Genomic DNA, 20,392 nt, shown 5'->3' on the forward strand with positions numbered 1-20,392 from the left:
GCACTCCATTATGCGGCTGTTTTAGCTTGGCGGTGTAAAGAAGCTTCCAAAGCCCTGTGAAGAGAATAAATGACTGTCATTGTGTTTCACCAAGTGCAGAGAGGAATATCTAGACGTCTGTGATAATCTGGACTACACTGCAAAAACACAAAATGTTAAATATTTTTGGTCTAGTTTCTAGTGCAAATATTTTAGGACACTTGGAATGACTCAAAATTAATTTAAAAGTAACTGTTCAGCAGGATACAGGAGCTTGTTTTAAGTTCATAATCTCTTAATATCGACAAAAAAGTACTAATTCCATTGGCAGATTATTTCACTTCTAACAAATGAAAAATGTACTATAAATGAAATAATCTGTCAATGGAACTAGTATATTTTCATCAATATAAAGGAATTATTGACTTAAAACAAGCCGCTATATCTTGCTAAAAAGTTGTCTATAAGTTGTTTTTGTCTTATTTCAAGTGTATTAAAATATTTGCACTAGGAACTAGACCAAAAATTCTTGGTAATATTTTGTTTTTGCATTGTAGATAAAACTTCTGAATCGTTAACCTTAAAAAAATGTTTATCCTATGATCTTCCACCAAAAACTGGATATGAAATGGGTTGCAGAGATCACTTACGGTGTTTGCCGAAATTAAGTTTTTGCATTGATTCTAAATTAAAACAAAAGTGTAGCCTTTTTTTATTACTGTGTAATAGTTGGTCGATTTTTAAAGGACAGTAGTTTGGTTTTTTTTTTGCGGGGGGGTGGGGTTTGGGTCAGACGCGGTACTGGATCATTCCTGGAGAACTGGGACACAAGTCTAACAGGGCTCTGATGATATGGACAGAGACAGGAAGTTTAATGAGATCACAGTTTTGGATTGACTGCATGATGTAAATGTATGTGTGATTAAATAATTATGAGAAAATCTGTCACTTTTCCTGTCTGGTTACTACAATTTCAGTTGTCAACAGTTTTATGGTTTCTATTTTTTGTTTAAATTCAACAATCTTGTTCAAAAACGAACAGGAAGATGAGTTTATGGGCAAGGCAGTTTTATTTGTAAACTATGTAAATGAGAGCTTTATGATAAGGAAATGAAACAAGCTATGATTACAATACAGTGGAAAAGTAGAAAAACTGACACTTTATGACTAGTTCTGGTTTGCTCTGCATCTCCAGAACCAAAAAGGGAGAAGCAGCATTCAGATTCTATCCACCACAAATCTGGAACAAACTCCTGAAAACTGCAAAACAGCCGAAACCCTGAGTTCCTTTAAATCTAGACTAAAACCCCACCTGTTTAGAGTTGCTATTGAACGATAATTAATTAAAAATTGATCAACATGTTTAATGTCTATGATGGCACTTGATAAAGTGTAATGTTTGTTCTTTAATTGGTGACTATAATATTTTGGTCACTTTTTGTGTTTTTATGATGCAAAGCACTTTGAATTGCCTTATTACTGATATTAGCAATACAAATAAATGTGATTAATTGATTTATGATGGTCCAGATATGATTCAAAAGCAACTCTGAACAGGTGGGTTTTGGCCTGGATTTAAAAGAACTCTGTTTCGGCTGTTTTGCAGTTTTCTGTAAGTTTGTTTCAGATTTGTGGAGCATATAAACTGAATGCTGCTTCCCCATATTTGGTCTGGGACAGTTGCTATGACAACAGCAGATTTTTAATGTATTGTGATTCTAAGCCGTTCAGTGATTTATAAAAGGGAGTATTTTAAAGTGTTGTCTGAGTACAGGAAGCGGGTGGACAGAGTTCTTTTTAGGTAGACCTGTGAAGACAATTGCACAATGAAACTAAAGATGAACTTGTAGATGAGTTTTTCTACTAGTCCGACTCCTTTAGTCCTAGAAATGTTTTTCACGTGTTAGAAGACTGATTTTGTAATTGTCTTTATGTGACTCTGAAAGTTCACCCAGATTCAGGCCGGATCACTAGTTTCTAGCTGTAATAACTGAAGTTGTGCTGACTGAAGATTCATGTTTAGGTCCAAAATTAACTCCAGTTTTGTTTTTGTTCAGTTGGAGAAACTAATGGCACCTGCGTGTTTTGTTTTTAAGCATCTATCTAGCACTTGTAGTTTCACATTATTACCGCGAGAGAGCGCTTATTCCCTGTTTGCATCTTTAACACCTGAGGGGCTCGAACCATGTGCATTCCTTATAAAGACGATGCCTCACTCTCACCGTATTTCAGTGACAAATATCTGTAAAGAGCCTCTTGGGAAAACACACACACTTAGTCAACTGGTAATCCGTTGTGCAATGGACGCGCAATATCACACAGTTAGCGAAATAATGACATCTTAGCACAGCGGAAAATAAATCCTCTTTTCGTTTCCGCTGAAAGGTCTTCACCGTGAGATGTCGCGTGAGTAGACGATCTTTGCTGAAAGGTGGTTGCCGAAGTTGTCAGAAGCAGGCGAGAGTGCACGAGAACGGGAACTGTTGTGGATTACCCACCCCACACATACCGAGCAGGGAAGGACGGGATTGTCCGAGAAACTTTTTAAAAAAACATACGAAAAAGACAACCGTTCAGTTGGACACGGTTGGCAGCTCCAAGGGGAAAAGTTTTGCGGGATTTAAGTTCACAGAGGAGCGCCGGAGTTTGCCGTCCTTTCCCGGAGGACTCACAAGCGGAGACACGTTCAGGTGCGGATCTTTGGCTGGGACACTCAGGAATGTTTTAGCCACAAAGCTAATTAGCTAGGCTAATGTTAGCGACAGATTAAGGCAGGACGGTTGACATTTAAGACGAAACTTTGCTTTAAAATTCATGAACATGAACTACAATTAAATCTGTAGCCTGTTCTTAAAGCGCATAGATTAATTTGAACATTTTGTAAATATAAGAACAGGAGCAGGAAATGTAATTTTCTCACTATATTTGGCGAACTCGTAACATTAAGTCAAAAATAAATAATACAAGTCAAGACATATGTTTATGTCTTTTTGAAAAAGTAAAACTGATAGAAACTGTATAGTTTTGTGACAGTAAGTAAATAAAGCTGTTTAAATCTGTTTAAAGCAAACATCCATTTATACTCCCTAAAGGTTCAGTTTGCGTCACAATACATCAGATTTATGTATAGTGTATTTTTATCTCACATTGACAGTCAAATTATAACGGCAAACTCACTTCATAAATCATAGTTTTACATTTAAATGGTTGGTTGATAGTCAAAACTGGAGCACAAAACCTTCACTTAGAAAAATGATTATTGGTTTTGGCTCAAAATAACTGTGGTAACAGTTCAAACTAAACTGATAATCACAGTTCAGTCTGTCCTGTCCATTTTAGTCCAGAAAGAACAATATATATAGATACATATTGATATATCAGCAGAAGGTTGTGCTTTAAAAAAAATATATTTACAATTAGTAAAACTGGGTCGATAACATGCGGTGTTTATTTATTTCATGTTGCAATCTGTGTTAACCGAAGCAGAGAAGCGATGTAGGCAGTATATTTGTTTATTTCACTTTGTAGACATCTATAATTTAAATAATATATAATATCATTAAATATTGGTTATCAGCAACAACAGCAATATTAATATCAGATATTGTTATTGGCCCAAATGTTGTATTCATATTTATTATACTTTTTATGTAATGATGCATCAATCAAGCTTTTGTGGGCTGATACTCTCTATTTTTTTTAGATCTGATCTACCAGTTTGAATGAATCTTTTCACACTATGACACATATAATTTACTTGTGTGAATAAGTTTTAGTTTAATTAAAGTTGAAAATAAAATAAAAACATGTTTCAGGTTCTTTGATATTTTAGAATCCAGTGAAAATTAGGTAAAGCAAACAAACATGCAAAAAGTACTTGCCCATAATTAGACTTAGCTGAATGATCGGTGCATTGCGAGATTTGTAGGTTTAAGTTTTTCATAAATCACAATTTAAACTTTGTCCATCATTGTTTTTCAGTTTTCTTTTCTATGTGTCAAATAAATAATGCATTATTTGCCCTAGATTGTAAAAAATTGTCAACGTTCTACTGCTGTAGTTTTTCAATTTTCTCCCAATGACACATTCCTATCAAACTATTATGGCAAATCATAACTTTACTTTCTAATGCTTGTGCTCCAACCTAGTCAGATTTATGCTAAATTCAGAGTTGGGCCGATAATCTGCAATATAATTGAAATTGAACACTGAAACCAATATTTTCCAGTTTTCAAATAATGATTCCTGTCGTTAACAATAATTTACATCTGTGAGCATTTTAGCATTTGCTTTGGTTGTGAGGATGTAAAGAAGAAAAAAAACACTCTAAGCTCAATAAAATATAACAGAGCTGGTTTGAATATTGGCAAATCAGCTGCACAAATTTCATAAAATCTTCGCCATCAAACAGATTTTTGAAAAATTCTGTATGCTAAAAACATTATATGAAGAGATCATGTGTTTTTCAATTTATTTTTTCTGCTTTTCAACTTTAAAGCTTAAGCTCAGGGAACAATAAGATAGTATATATAGCACATTTTCCAAATAATCCCAAGGATAACTGACATTAAGGACCATTTTTCCGTTGAGATATTGGTTGAAGTAACAGTGTGTGGGAGGAGAAATGTGGGAGAACCTGCTCCAATGCCTCCTCCAGATACGGCCTTCCTGCTTGTGCGCTGGCAGGTTGTGTGTGTTCCCGTTTAAGTGGGCTGCAGCTGACTGTGTGACAGATTGTGGTTATACTCGTCCTAATGAACCTCGGGGAGCTGGGTCTCCTGGAAAGTGGTGGTGTGACGATCCTAACTGGGGCGGTTTGTGCGTAAACAGAGCTGTTTGGGGCAACTTGGGGCCTATATTTGGTGTGGCTGCATGCATGCATGCAGAGGTCACAGCTGGACTGGCTCTGCTAATTCCTAATGTTCGTCATTTTCCATCCAGGGTGTCAAAGAAACATAAAAAGTCTTAAATTTATTTTAAAAAAGTAATTTGGTCTTGGGCTTTCTTTGTAATCTCTGTGACTGGAGACAGTTGAGGCTACACTAACTAGCTGCTAACATACCCTTGCTAGCTAAGCAGTTTTTTTTGCGTCTAACATGTATAAAGTGCTCATTTATTGCCAGTTATCTGGATGAAGTTTATCCATTTCTATGGAAATAGAGGTCTTAAATTTTATTCATAATGGTCTTTAAAAGTCTTAAATCTGAGTTGGTGAAACCTGCAGGAACCTCGGTTAACCACCTTAAAGGAAGCGGTTAGGCATGAGTTAATACCAGTTCTGACTCTCTCTAGGTTTTTTGTGAGAGGTCATGAATAACAATGCCGAATCCCCCACAAAATGATCCTGAAACTGAAACTCCAAAACCAGCAACTTTGAAATGAGTTGAAATCAAATGTTTATTTGGTGCATGTAAATGTATGTTAATTAAATCACAAGCTTTGTGCCAAACCAGTTTTCCTTGAGGAGATAAAAACCATGTCGCTAAAAAGTCTAGACTCAGAAAAGTGTCTGTTTAAAAATATTATAGCAACAATGTGACAATTAATATAATACAATAGATTTTAAAAACTTCAAACTGTTGATTTAATTTTGTTTGGGTCAAATGTAGGGCAATTAAAACCAAGGAGTTCCCATTGGGTAGAAGTTAGTAATTATTTAATATTGTTGACCTAACTGATAAAATGTAATTAAATTCTACTTAGTATTTTTGATAGCATGATAAATAATTTAAAAAAAATTAAATCAACACATTCTACAACAGTAATTTTGTTATGAATAGGCTACTATTTATTTTGTAAAGTTAATTTAGCCCCGTCTCATGTTTTTTTAAGTGTAGTGTTATGCATAGATGTATATTAAAGAGGAAGTTCAGATTTTTTTTTTATTTTTATTTTTTAGTGCAAAATCATTGTCTTCTGTCTTCTCCACTTAGATAAAATATAAATAATTTCCCAGGTAAATATAGTCATAAAAGTGGTTTTCCACCACCTTTAACACCTTTATTTTCTGTAACACCAATGCATCAAGAAACCTTTTATCTGCTGTTATGTTCGCTTTAAAGAGTTATTTACCAGAAATCAACCAATCCTAGCAGACGCTTACTTCCTACTGCCTTTCTTTTCTGTCCAAGAATTGCAGCAAATTATGGAAAAAAGCTGCTTCAGGTGATGATAGTTCTGAATCAGATGATGAAATAAGATTATCTCAATTTATGCATCAAAAAATATGTTTACAACCTTTATCTGACTTCTATCTGTTAAACTCAGAAAAGTACATCAAGGGAAAAATGGATGATTGTTTGATGCTTTATGTGTTATTTATATAAAATTCTGGTAATAGCCATTGATGTAAGCATGTTAAGAAAATGTTTTAAGTGTATCCAGCAACTTGTAGTCTATTAAACAAAGGATGCACCGAAATGATGATTTAGGCCGATACCAATATCTGATATTAATTCTGCTGTTTTGGTTGACAACTGATATTTACTAGGGTTGCACAGATGAATTGTTCAGCTGATAAATCTGCCTTGATTTCGGTAATCAACCAATATTTTCATGAGAAACTGATCTCATCCACCGATATTATCGACCTCTACAAAGGTCTGAAAATCAGCCACCTTGTCACCTTTTGACAACTGTGCAACTTTGTCAATATATCAAGCGACAAATCAGTATCAGAATTAGGAAGTCATGGTTTTCAAAGGTCAGTGATCAGCCAGAAAACTGCAATTGGTGCATCTGTATGTGATTCCCAATCTGGAGACCTTTGCTGCATCTCATCCTCACAACAAAACTTTAAAACATAAAACATTTTTTTTTCTTGTTTTGGACATTGTGATCACCTGTCAGAGCCGGTCATGGGAAGATTGGCTGAACCTGAAGGAAATGCAATTAAAAGGAAATGAATTAATGTAGTTTAAGAAAAAAAAAATTATTTGGTATGGAAAAAAAATCTGTGATTTTTATTTTTAAACAATACTGCCTGGCCTTATCTAGTATTTAAACTTCTGCTTTTAGGAAATGTTTTTACAGTTTCTTTCCCTTAAACTATGCAAGTCTGTTTTCATTCTGTCATGATAAAATTATTCACATTGGCCCTCATGATTAGAGACTTTTTAACACTCCTAAGAACTTCCCATCATTATAAATAGATTATTATAATGCAAATGTCCAACTATTGCTCTCGCTGTAACAAAAGTCCAGTGTTACTTCCCTTCTCTCAGATTTCACCACAATGGGTGAGTGATTTCCTCTGTGTGATGAAAGCAACCAAATCAGAGTAATCAGTGGCATCCCGGCCTCAGAGCGCCGCAAACAGGAATCATGTGAATCAGCTGAGACGGGCGTGCTTTTTTTTTTCTACATGTTTCTTCACTCTGTTGTTCATGTCTCAAACCTTCAGACCACGCCTCTCTGTAAAGCTTATTACCATCACTTTAAATTAACGTACCGCCTCTGATTTTGCTGATTGGACTCTGGGAAGATTTGTGCGGTTTGCTAAATACCGACGCAGAAGCCGAGGCTTAGTCTAGGTGGGGATAAGTAAAAAAGGCAAGCAGCCTGAGGGTATTTAATCTTCCTAACGCCTTTCTTTATGAAGAATAGAGGCTGGGAAGTATCCATTATTTTATCTGTACATCTCAAATTATTTTCAAAACTTTCTATAATTTGCTTTAGAGAGAGAGAAAAAAAAAGCAAACTACATTGTTGAAAGTGTTTGTAATGGTCCATTTTTTAAAACTTTTTTTATCACTTGCCTATTCACAATTTTCTTCCAATGCTGTGGAAAACTTGCATTTCTCACATTAGATCCTTAAGTCTGAACACATTTCCGTTTGTCCAATAATTAAAGTGAATCAAAGCACTTTTCCAGTTACAAAAAATAACTGTACTAAAAATATTTATTATTTTGAAAACTTGACTCAATTGTATATTTGTTATACAGATGGATTTCAACCATCTGTATAAAATGAGGCGTCTTCTTCTGTTTCCTTTAAATAAGAGGTCTCCAAAGGGAGGTCTGAGGGCCATTTGTGGCCTTTGAATTGATTTTGTTTGGTCCCTGACCACAAATCAAGAATGGCAAAAAAAAAAATTTGGTCAACAAATTAGAAAAGATCAGTGACATAGAAAAGTAGGAAATTGTCTGTTTTTCTTTTAGTAAGGCGATTTTTATGTTTCGGATTACATACAAATTTTATAAAACTTTTGTTTATTGTTAAACAGGTAAGTCTAAAAAAGGAAAAAAGTCAAAATAAACAAATTTTAGCATTTTTAATGAATGAATTTTGTGTCTCATCAGTAGTTTAAATTTGCCAGTTTTGGGCCCAGGAAACAAACTTTGGACATCACTGATGTAGATCAAGAAACAGCTGGAAAATAAGCTTTTTTCCCCCCAATATTTATTCTCTTTGATTACAATGCATCTCTAATTTCCATCCAGAAGTGTCAAAGTCTGACATGTTTCTGTTTTTGCATTAGGAAAGAATTTGATTGCTTCGGCACAAATAGACATTGTCTTGCTTTATTTAATCGGATGTATTCAAGTAAACAATTTAAACCTAACTCATCAAGACAAAGACAAAAATAAATTGTTACTATTGATGTGCTCAAACAAATTGAATTTATTAAAATTTTTTGGTCTTCCTCTATCTAGTGCAGCTGGTTGAAATATTAAAAGGTAAAAGGTGAACAAGGAAAGCTTCCTCTTGTTCGTTGTATTTTTCATTTGGTTAATGGATTTCTGTCCAGACCAGCCATTTAATCTGTGGGGAAATTATCCAGCGGATCGGGAGTAATCCTGGCACTTTTAGCCTAATCACACCTAATCACTGATCCTCATAAAGCTACTGTCTAGCAGCTGATCGAAAATGCTGCTTAATAACTAGAAACATTTTACTTTTTCACTGCAGTAGCTTTTAAATTCTGTTGGGGGGCCACATGAAACCAGTTTTGGGGCCCACAAATGGCCCACGCGCCGCACTTTGGACACCACTGGCATAAAGTGCGTGCATTGCAAGTTAGCTACGGCTAATGAAACCTGGAGATGTAAGTATTATTAAATCAGTGCAGTGCCCACAGCAATGGGAAAAATAACACAGAAGAACCATTGAAGAACAACAAAACCATTCATATTCTTCTTTTTTTCTTGCGCTCTGTGTTGGCTGCAATACACGCAGACTTGTTGCCATAGCAACTGACTGACAACAATGCTACTAATGTATCAGGATTCAACACCCAAAAAACACGCAAACATTTTCCACATAAGGAACAGAACATTCAGTCCGTTAAAAATTTTACGTTTTCAGGCTCGATTTTTATTAATACAATTATTAATTACTGATCACTGTGGTTGATTAGCTAATTTAAACCCCTGCTCTACTGATGATGTGTCAGAGTTATTGTGTGGGTCGCCTCTATGTTTTTTACCTGAACCGAAACAGCAAAATTCTGCAGCACATCTACATGGTTGTAGATTTTGTCAAAGTCAAGCTAGCAAAAGTGACCTACTTCCCTTCTTGCCATTGTTTTGTAAATCAAACTTTTTCCTCACCTTGTTTTTTAGTTGCTGAAGTGTTGAAAATTGGTAGCAAAGCACGACGTCCCTTTATCTTTTTATATATCACACGTACATTTCAGATTTAGCGTGTTGACAACTTGACAGCTAAAATCAATGGTAGTCATCATCAGCAAGCAGGTTTTCTTCCTTTCGCCACTAGTATCTTTGGACGTCACATTGCAACGGGTCCATAGAAATGTTACGATTTGGTTGTTGATATCACCTGCTAGAATGACTTTAGTTTTACTTTTTTAGCTTAAACTTCTGCTGCTGATTGTGTTTTTGTTTTCATTTCTTTCAAATAGGGGAAAAAAGCTGAGTAAACTTTTGCCGCTTTGACAATTTTGGTTTTGCAAAAAGGAGGGAAAGCACAGGCTGTACAGGAAGTAGCGCTCTGAATTTACGACACAAGACAACATGAGATCACCACCGAGAAACAGATTGCGGCACAACAAATTTTTTCTCTCATTCTTTGGAAACTCAAGTTGTATTTAGAAAGAAAATGCCTCATATTAAAGCTTGTATATTTTATTCAATCTGCTGCTAAGTGTAGATAAATAGTTGAAACAATGGCTTATACTTAAATGGCCTACACACAAAAGGTGTGTTTGTGTGTTTATAAAAGTGACTTCAGCAGAAAGCTATGTGAATGACTCTACTGATCTTCCCGCTCAGCATCAACATGCCTGAGTTGTTACTGTATCTACTGTCCTTTAGCTCAGCGCAGAGCAAAGTAAATGAAGACTGCATGACTCGCCTCTGTCTCCTTCTGGCTAATCTCATGTGATGATTTCAAGTTCTGAGCTGGACGGTGCATTCAGCCTTTTAAGAGGATTAAATCTTCTCTATTTGTTCACTGTGATTGGTTTCCCTGAGTATTAGGCTTCAGAAACCGATTGCGCCTTTGTTAAACATTTGTTGCATAAGAGATTAAAAATAGAAATTATTTCTGATTTCTTCTTTTTTTCCCAGAGCATCAAAGTTTTAACATTTCTCCACCTTAAATTTTGAACTTTCTTTACACATGGCCACATTTTTTAAATTTTCTTTAAGTTAAAGTTTCTCAAAGTGACTAATTTAATAAATGTTTTGCTATTTTATGAAGGTAAAACATCTTCACAGCTAGATCAAAAGAATCAGGAAAATAACAAGAAACTGCTCCTAAGTTTCTTGTTATTTTTTGCAATAATCAGGTGCATTTATTATATTCATCCTGTTGTTTATAAATGTGGGATCTAAAATCTTCTATTCAAAACTCCTAAGGACAACAAAATGGCATTAAATAGGAATGTCATGATAACAATTTTTTTGCTGTGCAATAAATTGTTTTTATCTGATTTTGTGTTTTCTCTGTTTCCAGGTCTGCTGCTGAGCCATGCTAGTAAATATTTTCCTCTTATGCTGAGCCGCCTTGTGGGACAGTCGGAGGCATCATGGCGGATCTGCCCATCGCGCCGGGCGAGGTCTACATCGAAGTCGAGTACGACTATGAGTACAAGTCCAAGGACCGTGTCATCACTATTCGGGAAGGGGAATGTTACATGCTGATCAAGAAATCTAACGAGGACTGGTGGCAGGTGAGGAAAGACGAAACCGCAAAGCCGTTTTACGTACCGGCTCAGTATGTGCGTGAGGTGCGGAAAGCCCTCATGCCGCCACCTAAACCCATCTCACACTCCCTCACTGCATCTGGAAACTCCAACCCGCGCAGCGCTGCTGCCCTCTGGGTGAAACCAACCACTCTGGACCTGGGGAACCAAGTCACTGACGCCCTTCACCGACATGAGTCCAAAGCCCGGCGCTCTCCTTCCGCACAAACTGCCTCTTCGTCCCACTTCAGTCCCCCGATCCACCGCAGGAACAGTAACCACCACCACACTCCCAGTACGCCCACCGAGCAGGAGCGCTGTCTTGCAGAAATCCTTGTTCAGGGCGGCTTCCCCCAAAAAGGCTCGTCCAGCACCCTGCCTCGCACCCGGGCCCGGTCGCCGGACTCGCTTAAGGTGCCGCCGGACGTCACGCAGCACTGCGACTCGGCAGGAGAGGAGAGACGCACCAACGATTCAGAGTCGGGAGATGAACTGAGCAGCTCTTCGACTGAACATCTCCAGGTCAGAATCGTCTTCTTCTGTTGCTTTAAGCACATTAGTCAGCAGTAGGGATGCCGGGTTTCCTGCAGTGTTTTATAAGCCTAGCGTTGGGTTTTATAAGCTTGGCATGGGTTGTTAATTTATTTTAGTTTTGTCAATGTTAGCATTACAGTTGTTTAGATTTTGTTAATAATGTCTTCCATTAGTGCATAATTACTAGTGATATTTTAACATTTTCTGTCAATATAGTAGATTGCCGAATGATTGCCCTAGCGCCCCGACCACCGGGCTTAGAACATTTTTATGGGGAAACCCCGGGGATGCAAACAGTTAATCAACTTGGCATTAGATTAATGGTTTATTAGATTAAAATTTGTTCCAATCGATTAGCAACCTACTTTTAGTGTTGTAGTTTGGCCTCCATCCAGTAGAGGGCGCTGGTGGTTATGGGAATGAGAACCTTTCCAAACAGAAGAATTCTCTTTATGTGAATCTGTTTTGAAATGTAAATATTTGGCAAGCTCCTTAAAGCTACACTATGCAACTTTTATATTATTTTTTTCTTTTTTACATATTTGTTGACACTCTCACTGTTGTGACAATATAGCAGATAATCTGTGAAAACAATCTACCTCCTCCACCTTTGGCAATGTCCCAGTGCTAACTAGAAATAACCAAACAGAGCCAGGAGGGTCTTAGCGCTGTCAATCACCGTACATGTGGAGCTGCTGCTAACCCCCACCACCTTCCTTCTACTATCCTGTTGTAAATGCTCACGCTAGTCAGCATGGCCGGAAAAAATTATTTTCTCGTAACAGTAAGTTTTTTCTCCACCATTAGCACATTGAGGAGCACATACACATGGTTGGTTAACAGCACTAAGATTGTCCTCCTGGCTCTGATTGGTTGTTTTTGGTGCATTTCTTCAAATGGTAATCGTAGCTCAGGGAGGAGGTGAAGAAGATCGATCTATTCACAGATTATCCACCTCATAAGCTGTCACAAAACATATTTTAAAAAAATAAAAGTTACATACTGGAGCTTTAAATGTGCAGTATGTAACTTATTTTTAAAACGTGTCAAAGTTTTTAAATTAAGACACAAAACCTTTTCAAACATCTTAAAATGTCTCCTTAAAATAGTTTGAACAAGGTTGAAAATATTTAAGCAAGTAACACAACAAATACAAAAAAATACATATCTTATTGATATTTAAATTGAAGATGTGCAGTTTAGCTGAAAATACTGCATACAGTTTCCCACAGAAGTGTTAAAGTAACTCTGTAATATAAGGTTATTCTTAGTGTTTTATCTTGGAAATACTGAGCCAACTCTCTTTGTATTGACTAAAATACCAACTCCTTTGTTTTTGTTTTTGACCTTTTCTTTTTGCTGCGGTGTTCAGCATCATGTGTCCTCTCTCACCGGCGTCACGAAAGACTGTGTTTTTTCTGAAAGGTTATCAGAAACTCAACATATGCAGTTTCAGTACATAAAGCAGAGCTTGTTCCTTCCTCAACCTTTCTTTGTCTCAATTTAAATAGCAACAAAGGTCAAAGTAGTTACGCTCGTTCCAGTTTTGTCCTCAAGCAGTCCGGCTTTGGGTGTCAGCAACTCGTCTGTACTAGGCTCATTCCTGGGTCAGGTTAGTGTTAGGTTTAGCATTTTTAAAATTTTATAATTTATTGTTTTAGACTCTGAGCACTTAAAAGAAATCAGAGGTACTGTGAATGTGAACGCTGGATATCATTGCGTGTTTCCAGTCCTGCTGAAATGCTGCTGCAGCTAAAACTCCTGAAAGCAATCACCAGAAAGAGTAACGATGCTCAACTGTGTGCCAGTTTAATTACGTAATGGTTGAAGATGCAGTTGGTTTGAAAGTTTAAAACATGCAAATATTTATAGCTGTTTGACAACAAGGGCAATAAATTATTATTATATGGGGTTTTTTATGTTTTAGTTGAGTATTTTTGGGTTCAGAACAACCATTTATGAAGCAAATAAATTATTTATCGGTAGTATTTTGTTTTCTTTGAACCCGTTTGTCTAGAGCAGGGGTGTACAAACCTTTTGTCACTTTGGGCCAAGAAACTAATAAAAAACCCAATTATTATAAATATTATTATTTTGTAGTTAGGTGATGTTTTTCATTATGGATCCAAACCTTAAAAATGATTTAGCATGTTTGCTATATTAAAGAAAGATGTATAGTTTTCAGATGATTTTGGTCTTAATTGAACAAATTTATTCTCAGTTGTAAGAACAGGATTTGGGTCGCTTTCTTTCAAAATGCATGCTAATATTTCGCCAAGTTTAATTATTTAATTAGGAAAATGAGAACTTTATGGCCTATGGGATAATTTACCAAGAAATATAGTGTACTAAAAAAAATAAAGTGAACTGATCTAAATAAAAGCTGATTTTCAGTAAAAGTCTCTAGATAAACGAGGTTCTATTTATGATAAAATCTTGTGATAAAAAGATGAATACTTAAATTTTCTGGCCATGGAAAATGTTATTTTCTTATTTAAAAGCAGTAGAATTATGTTTATTTGAATCTTTTAATGTACTTCGAACGCTGCATAGAAAGACTTACATGGTAAAATGAAAAATTTGCAGAAAGTGATGATTTTCATCACAATAGGTGATAAAATAATCTTTAGTTTATGCTCTAATTTGTTGTATTTAAAACATCCAAATAAGCTTCATATTAGCGAAAAACAGGAGCATCTCTTTGTTATTTTTAATCTTGACTTTAGATTTTGAATTAATCTTTCCCTCTGTATTTTGTTTTGGAAAGTCTTCCATCATTGTGCAATCTTGGTGTCATGGAGGAGATTTATGAATGGTAAACAACACTAAACTCTAGATTGATTGTCGTTCAGTCAGTTTGGTCCGCAAAGCTTCATGTCAGACAAACATGGGAGTTTTCCACATCGACTTTCTGATGTGAAACCAGTCGAGTTTCATCTGCTTGCTTGTTCGGTTTTAATAACATCTGATTTCTTCTTCTTCTTCTTTCATGTATTACGGTAGCTTGCCAGCTTTCTAATGTCTCTTTCTTGATGGGGCAGTATTATGTAAAATCAACTTTTTGAGCTCTACGTTATGTAATAATGTTATTCCTTCGTCAAAAACATACCCGGAGTGTTGCCTTCATTATTTTATGCATGTTTGAGAAATCTTTTAATCTCCATGGCTCCATTCGCTTGTGCAAAGTGCCTGGGGGATCCTAGCCCCGCCTTCCAGGACAAAGCTCCTCCTCATTGCTGTAGTTTCCAAACTACTGAGTTTCGGTAACACAGAGCAGCCCTCTCCCACTCTGCTCCTTTAGACTAGCCAGCAGCAATTAGCAAACAACTGGTGGAACTGCGCATCTGCTGAGATGATTATATCAGCTATTTCTCAGTGAAATCTTGGTAAAAATGTTGCTAAAGGGTTAATAGAGGAGTTGGAGTTGTGATGACTTCCTGAAGGTGGAGTTTCAGAAAGAGCAGGAGTTTTTAAAGAGACAGAGGCCCAATTTCAAAGCATTCAGTTAAGAAGTAAAATTTATTTTAAGCCACATTTGATATAACAACTGAAGCTAACAGATAGTTGATTATGTTATGAAATGACACTATATATATGGAAAAAACATAATACTGCCCCTTTACAGGAATTAAGAACAAATTTAAGGCAAGGAAACCCAAAAGAAGTATGAAAATGTTCTAAACCAGAACCACAATGTAAATGGAACAGAGTAGAGACGTGTGTGTTTGTCCGGCGGTTGGGTTGCACTCCTTTTGTCAAGCTTCTCCAGCTCCTGCTGACATGCTGCTCAAGTGGAGAGTTAAGAGTGGGATGTGCCGAGGTTGCCAAGCTCTTATCTGCTGGTTGGAGCAAACACAGAGAACCACTTTGTCAACAAGCACTTGCCTCTGCTCTTTCATTGTTTAATCCCCTAGCTGTTGTCTCAAACGACTCAACTGATTTCAATTAGTTACGGCCAGTAAAAAGAGAGAGGTTTGGTTTGTTTTTCAAAAATATGGAATATGAAAAAATTCTATATTTTTTGTCACTTACGTCAATTCGATGCTGCATTAATGCAGTAAATAACACAAAAAAACGCCCAACCAAATATGGAGTGCATGGAAAAAATAATAATTTTTCTGACATTTCTTACTTAGAAAATCCTTTTTTGATCTTATGTAATATTGTAAATGTCCATGACCCAAATTTTCTAAAACAAGTGTCAAAAATTGACATTTTCAATAAGGTTGAAATTTTTAATCGGTTTAATCGTGATTAATCAATTATTGAATTCATTGTCAGCTAATATAGTAATCATTAACTGGAGTATACAGACTCAAAAAAAGGACATTTGCTGAAAAAACAACACATTTAGAACAGTAATTAAGAGAAAACTACAAGGTAAATATATACATTTTGCATGCAAGATGAAAACAACTTGATTTGTAAAAATGTTTTACTCAAAACTTCTCAAGTGGCATAGTTTTAGCTTCACTTGGTTCAGATTCACGTTTATTTAAAACAAAACTGAGTTATATTCTTATTTTAATGCAGTTTTGTATGAAAAGGGCTAACTGGTTAAATGAAAAATCTACACAAAATGCTAATTTGTTTATGCAATTAATCGATAAATCGTCAGTTTCAAAATCTTTTTTTAAAATCTTTTGTAATATTCTTAATATCTGAAACACAAAATGTTGCATTTTCACTACTTATAAGTCATAATCATCAAAATTACTAGAAATATTTCACTGGATATATACTGAATCTTTTATAAAACAAGTGACTTTCTCACAATGTTCTACTTTGTTTTTGCTGTTTCTGCATGTCAAACATAAAACATTAATGAAGTGATGCCTGTAAACAAGCCAGTCATGATATTTCTATTCCGGTTGACCATAAATTTTAAATATTTCAAACTCACCATCTGATGCATCACTGTACCAACGTGCTTTCGCCACCTGAAAAAGCTTCCAGCCGCCTTGGATTGGACAGTGAACTCAGTGAAGCAGACGCTCCCCTGTAGCCACTTAATAGAATAGCTGTCAAGGTCTCAGTGTGTTTTAATTTGCTGCTTCGCTGCACTTTCTCGTCCGCTGCTTTTCATCATTCCGCTGCCTCCGGGATCATAATAATCCTTCGTCATTTGCTGTAAAATGTTTGTAAGAACCCAACATGATGAGTTGAAGCTAAAAGTCACTTTTCCTCTATAAAGCATTCTGTTTAGAGCCGTCTCTGCTGGAGCCGACTGCAGGACAAGGCATCAGTTTTAAAAAGTAAACTTTAGGTGACGGATAACTCTGCATCGTTTGTTTTAGTGTGATTCACCATGCAGAGTTCAAATATTACATGTTTCATATGAATGTTAGAGGCATCGGTTTTGATGATTTACACCCACTTAAAGTGGAGGTATCTGTGGAGAGAATGGTCTGACTTTTGGGTGTTAAAATTGTGGTTGCTTGAAGAAAAAATCAGATTCCTGTTTGTTTCTTCCAACTAGTTCCCAGTTGCCTGAGGTGGCATAAACCCTGAAAAAGGCTGACCCAAAAAATGAGGTCAAGGGGGTGGGGAGTTGAGTGCGTCTCGTTGGACTGTCAAATTTGTTTTAGGATGTATTCCCACCTGATAGTCCAGTCTGATTGGTAACCAAAATTGCAACATTTGTTACATTTTCAACTGCTGTGTTTTGCTTTCACACTGCACTGTCAAACAAACCAAACTAATTGAGAAACCTATTCCCCTCCTCACCTGTGGTGGTGCTGTACCAATAACTACTAAAGAAAACAACAACAAAACTTCTGAAGAAGACACTGAGCGCAACTTCCTTCTTAAAGAAAAGCGTAAACAATAATGGAGTAGCGTCTTTTATCTTTGGTGAAAAACCATGAGCCATTTCTCCCACTGGCCCTAGACGTACGTGTTTATTTGGTTAAATTTACCCAGAATGCCCAGTGCTGTAGTTCGGAGCAGTCTGCGGTCCATTTGGCATTCACATATGCATTTGAACCGCACCAAAGTTCCCTTCAACCGAACCGAGACTGAGATTTGTAAGTGGACCAGAGTTTGCTTTTTTGGTCCTCACCAGAATTTGATTGTGTATTCATACATAAATTTTTAAATGCAGCTTAAAAATTGGGTGCAACATCAACAAGCTTACTCGCAATTTGGAGTTGTGTGTTGCTTGCAGACCCTGCACCCTTGGTTTAACTGAAATCTAATGTCGTTGTAGCTGGGTGTGCAATACATCTTTTATCTTTTGGACAATTAATCATAAATATTAAATCTGATATTCTATAAATCAGTTGCTTCATGGCACTTTTAACTTCTGTCTCACCATTTGAAGTAGTTTGAGACTTCACTTATCCCTTCTGAACCTTGATTGTCACAGTTAATAACACCTCTCCACCCTGATGAGTCCCATTGCTCTTTATGAAATGAAATATAATCAGCTTAAAACCTCCAACTACTCCCAGACACAAGATTGATTGGAGGAAGCAATTACTCGTGCATTTGATTGCCTCCTTATAGTCACACAGCTTCTCGTGGCCTACTTAGATCTTTTTCAATTGATTTGCAAAAAGTGACACAAGAAATAAGTTGAGCCAAGTAAAAACACTGATTCTGGGAACACCTGAGTGGTTTGCATTCTCTGTTGATTCTCCGTTTATTGAGATGTCCGATGGTAGCAGCAACCTGTCGATCCCAAATGTCTTTAAGCTGAAGACCTTCAGATGGAAACGCAACAAAGCTCAGGTCGTAATTTGGAAAATGCAAGATTGTTGTTGTTTTTTTATCCGTAGACTGTTTTTTTGGTAATCTTTTAGTATACTTTGTATTAAAAGAAGATTGTGACTTTGACCTAAACTAGGCCACCACCAGTTTTCTAAGTTCATCCCGGATCTCATCTTAGTTTGAAACAGTGTTGATTTTTCAGGTCCCAATTGGTTTTAATTTAAAGTTTCCGTATGATTTCTGTTGTGGGTTTTATATTATTAATAGGGCTGAAACGATTAATCACAATTAATCGTGATTAATCGCCAACTAATTTTGCAATTGATTAATCATTTACAAACTCAAAACTCTTTCAGTAAATGGAATGTTTTGAGTTTGTAAACATGCCAGAGCAGTAGTTAAGCCAAAACTGTGAAAAAATACCTACATTTTCCATTTTAGATTAATAAAACCTCTTTTGTAAAAATAATTCTCCCCAGACCTCTTCAAGTCTTCAAGAGGCACAGTTTTAGCTTCACCTGGTACAAATTCTTAAAAAAATTAAAGAAAAAGAAATCTCCTGGATTAACCAAATATTAATTCCTTAATCTAAAACATAGTCAACAGATAATCCGTTTATCTGTTGACTATGTTTTATCATCAATATGTGAAAAGCTTAGAAACCTGAGCTTTTCACATATTAATGATATAAGTATTTTTTTCAGCTGCAGATGCATCTGTTGCTACAAATGCACTGCAAAACCACTAAATCTTCCTAAGTTATTTTGGTCTAGTTTCTGGTGGAAGTATCTTAGCGCACTTGAAATAAGACAAAACTAACTCACAAGTAAATTTTTAGCAAAAAATAAAAACTTTTTTAAGCGTCGGCGAGAGCATCGGCGGTGGCGAGAGCGTGGCGTTGCTGGAACCCACGCGGTCGCCACGGGGCCGGAGGCGCGCTTCACTGCGAGGCCTCCAAAGCCGCTTGCGGCTTGATTACTGTAGTACTTACTAGCAAAATTAGCTTAACTAACGTAGTTTTTATCTGCTAACTAAGTAGCCTACGTTTTTGTTCTTACATGTGCTCACTCTGCCAGTCACCAGAACCTTGTTATTCATTCAGAGTTCAAACGTCTTTTACTTGTAATTGTCTTGTATGGTGAGACAATCCGAAAGCAGCCATTTTGTCCATGCATCTTTCTCTCGCACATTGCTTGAGAGTGTTCACATATTTTCTTTTTGTCTGTATCGAAGCCATGTGTCTGCTATGCATTGTGCTCCACTTACCTACCAAGATGGCGCCACTCACTTCCGGTTCAGACTTGTGGGAACCAGAAGCTGTACACTTACCTAAATTACCATAATTTTTGTCCCATTATCACAGTACTACCGCAGCATATCCTGATAGAATAAGTCCATATCTGTCCTGTTTACTAGTAATTAGGTATGATCTAGTTTAAAAATTTTACCGTTTCCAGTGATTTAAGGAACAGATCTATGTGTGGTAGTCTTTCTGTCTTTCTGGAGATTTTTGTAATCCCAATGGGAGCTTTACAGCAATATGTGTGTGTGTGCACATGTTGGTTATTATGTCAGCTGCTGCGTGTGTGTCAGGGCAGCATTTTGGCATTATGAAAGGACAGGTCAAGCTACGTTTGTTGTGGCAGGGCACCACTGATTTTCCCCTCTCCCTCTCTGTTTATGTAAGAACCAGTGTGTTAGAGTCTATGTATAAGAGGAGGGTTTGAGGGGTTTCTCATAGAGGGATCATCTGGTTTGCCACAGGGACAAGTCAGACACACACACACGCACACACCGAGAGAGAGAGTTTGTGAATAGGCAGGAACGGCTGTGTTCCTCTGCATCAGCAGCATCCTTCGTCAGTGCTGCTGGCTGCAAAGCTTATTGTTTCTCTGCAGCTTTGACTCTGCTGTTGGACAGTATGTACCCAGACGAGAATGAGACGGTAAGCCACCTTCTTTATCTCTGCTTTTATTCGCTGCTGCAAATTTATCTGCTTGTTTGCACAGCAATTTTTTTC

General features: G+C 36.7%; 1 protein-coding gene across 7 annotated transcripts in view; it reads left to right on the plus strand.

The window, feature by feature from the left end:
* The first annotated feature begins 2,393 nt into the window (after window positions 1-2,393).
* The window catches only part of LOC102236227 (rho GTPase-activating protein 12-like), a 64,067-nt gene continuing 46,068 nt past the window's right edge, over window positions 2,394-20,392 (plus strand). For 3 of the 7 annotated variants that reach the window (XM_023335248.1, XM_014474898.2, XM_023335249.1), the window contains exons 1-2: window positions 2,394-2,669; window positions 10,899-11,649. In XM_023335248.1, coding sequence (XP_023191016.1) covers window positions 10,972-11,649 — 678 coding nt within the window. In that variant the 5' untranslated portion in view covers window positions 2,394-2,669; window positions 10,899-10,971. The remainder of the gene's footprint in view (window positions 2,670-10,898; window positions 11,650-20,392) is intronic. The other 4 variants (XM_023335250.1, XM_023335251.1, XM_023335252.1 and 1 more) reach the window with 2 other exon arrangements.

This window comes from Xiphophorus maculatus, chromosome 6 (assembly GCF_002775205.1).
Source record: "Xiphophorus maculatus strain JP 163 A chromosome 6, X_maculatus-5.0-male, whole genome shotgun sequence".
Lineage (NCBI taxonomy): Eukaryota > Metazoa > Chordata > Actinopteri > Cyprinodontiformes > Poeciliidae > Xiphophorus > Xiphophorus maculatus.